Here is a 1,803-nt window from a genome sequence, read left to right as displayed (position 1 = left end):
GAGTAGTGCTTAGTGCTTGTGGCTGGTGGTCTCAACCAACTCAAGTATATGGCATCTGGATAGATTGGCAGTGTTGAGTTGAAAATTAAATATATTCAAATGAACAAGGCATAGGTTGAAACGGACTCTAAACACTCTGGAAAGCATCAGATGAGCAACGAGATATGTAATACGTCTTTGAAATGCAGAAAGTATGGACATACATGTTATATGTGCTGAAACCAATATGGCATGCTGACATTAAAACAAGATGCACTAAAAAGAATATAGAAAGTTTTGACATCAATATTACACTCATTCAAAATAATGAAGCATTGATATTACTAAAAAACAAATTAACACTGTACTGGAAATTACTGTAGTGAAGTCAACACTTTCATGGTCTTATCTCACTCAAAATTTAATTTTGGCACATTGAACATGAGGAGTTTACATCACAAGAATATAGCACACGAAATGTCAAGGGTACGTGGTATCAAATTATGGAAAATTATTTGGTAATACATAAAATGTATACCTGCAATACATGCCCTAGAAGATAAAAAACACAAATTCTGTGTTGTTGTTTTGTTGAATGTTATTTTGTGTTATGCATCTTCTTTAGGGTGTTTTTAATCTCTGTGTTTTTCAGGCTGTATATAATGGGATTACATAGTGGAGTTAAAACAACATATAACAGAGACAATACTTTGTTGTGTTTTACTGAAACTGTTGATGCTGGTCTCATGTACGTAGAACAGATAACTCCGTAGAATAATATAACCACAGTGAGGTGGGAGGCACAGGTGGAAAAGGCCTTGCGTCTTCCTTCTCTAGACCGGATTTTCAGGATTGTTGAGATGATGTTAATGTAAGATGCGATAGTTAAAGCAAAAGGTGCAACTCCAACTAGAGTACCCATGACGTAGTTTGCTGCCTCAACATCATGAGTGCTGCTACAAGAAAGCTTTATTACAGCTGGAAAATCACAGAAGAAGTGGTTGATTGTGTGAGACCCACAGAATGAGAGCCTAGATAATATTACGGTGTGTGGTATTGGGTCTATAAAACTAAATAGCCAACATCCGGCAGCCAGCTTCATGCAAACTGCATCATTCATGGTGGTCACATACCGTAAAGGATTGCAAATGGCCACATATCGATCATAAGCCATGACTGTTAGAAGGAGTAATTCTGTAGACACCATGGACAAGAAAAAAAACACCTGCAGCAAACATCCATTTAGAGAAACATGTGTTTCTGCCAGAAAGAAGTGAGCGAGCATGTTTGGAAAAATTATTGTTGTGTAACAGATGTCCAGAAAGGCTAAGTTTTGAAGAAAAAAATACATGGGTGTGTGCAATTGTGTGTTGGAATAGACAATCACCATAATAAGAAGGTTCCCCACAAGTACTAATAAGTAAATCAGCAAAAAGGCTAGAAAAAGTGGAACTAGAAGATGGGGAAAATCAAAAAAACCCACAATGATGAACTCAGCTGCTAAAGATTGATTTTCTGCTGCCATTGGTTGTGGAATGCAGTTTTCTGGTGTTGGTAGAGCAAGAATATCTGCAATTAAAGAAAAAAACAAATGTCAATACAGAAAACCAGGGATATAGTTATTAAAGAGATGTGTCACTCTTGCACACGTAAGGCGGTGGAAGGGCAACGTAACTACTAAGTTAGATTAATCAAGCCATGCAAGGCCACCATGCATGGTCCTGAGTGGCTTGATAAATCTAGAGTAACACAGTGCAGCGCATATCGCTGTGTTGCGTTACTGTGCCCCAGGGAGTCATTCTATGGGTGGAGCGTGGGTGTCCC

General features: G+C 38.2%; 1 protein-coding gene across 1 annotated transcript; it reads right to left on the bottom strand.

Moving 5' to 3' along the window:
- Positions 1–577: 577 nt before the first annotated feature.
- Positions 578–1,504, bottom strand: LOC147665746 (olfactory receptor 5V1-like). The gene has a single exon (XM_086949553.1). It carries the CDS (start codon positions 1,502–1,504, stop codon positions 578–580), a length of 927 nt encoding a protein of 308 aa, XP_086805679.1.
- Between the last annotated feature and the right edge of the window lie 299 nt (positions 1,505–1,803).

Source organism: Lissotriton vulgaris, unplaced genomic scaffold, assembly GCF_964263255.1.
Source record: "Lissotriton vulgaris unplaced genomic scaffold, aLisVul1.2 SCAFFOLD_2635, whole genome shotgun sequence".
Classification (NCBI taxonomy): Eukaryota; Metazoa; Chordata; class Amphibia; order Caudata; family Salamandridae; genus Lissotriton; species Lissotriton vulgaris.
This window is presented reverse-complemented; position numbering and strand designations above follow the sequence as displayed.

Bases quoted from the DNA above. Each gene is read 5' to 3' on its own strand.
- LOC147665746 (XM_086949553.1), bottom strand. From the start codon at position 1,504: ATGGCAGCAGAAAATCAATCTTTAGCAGCTGAGTTCATCATTGTGGGT.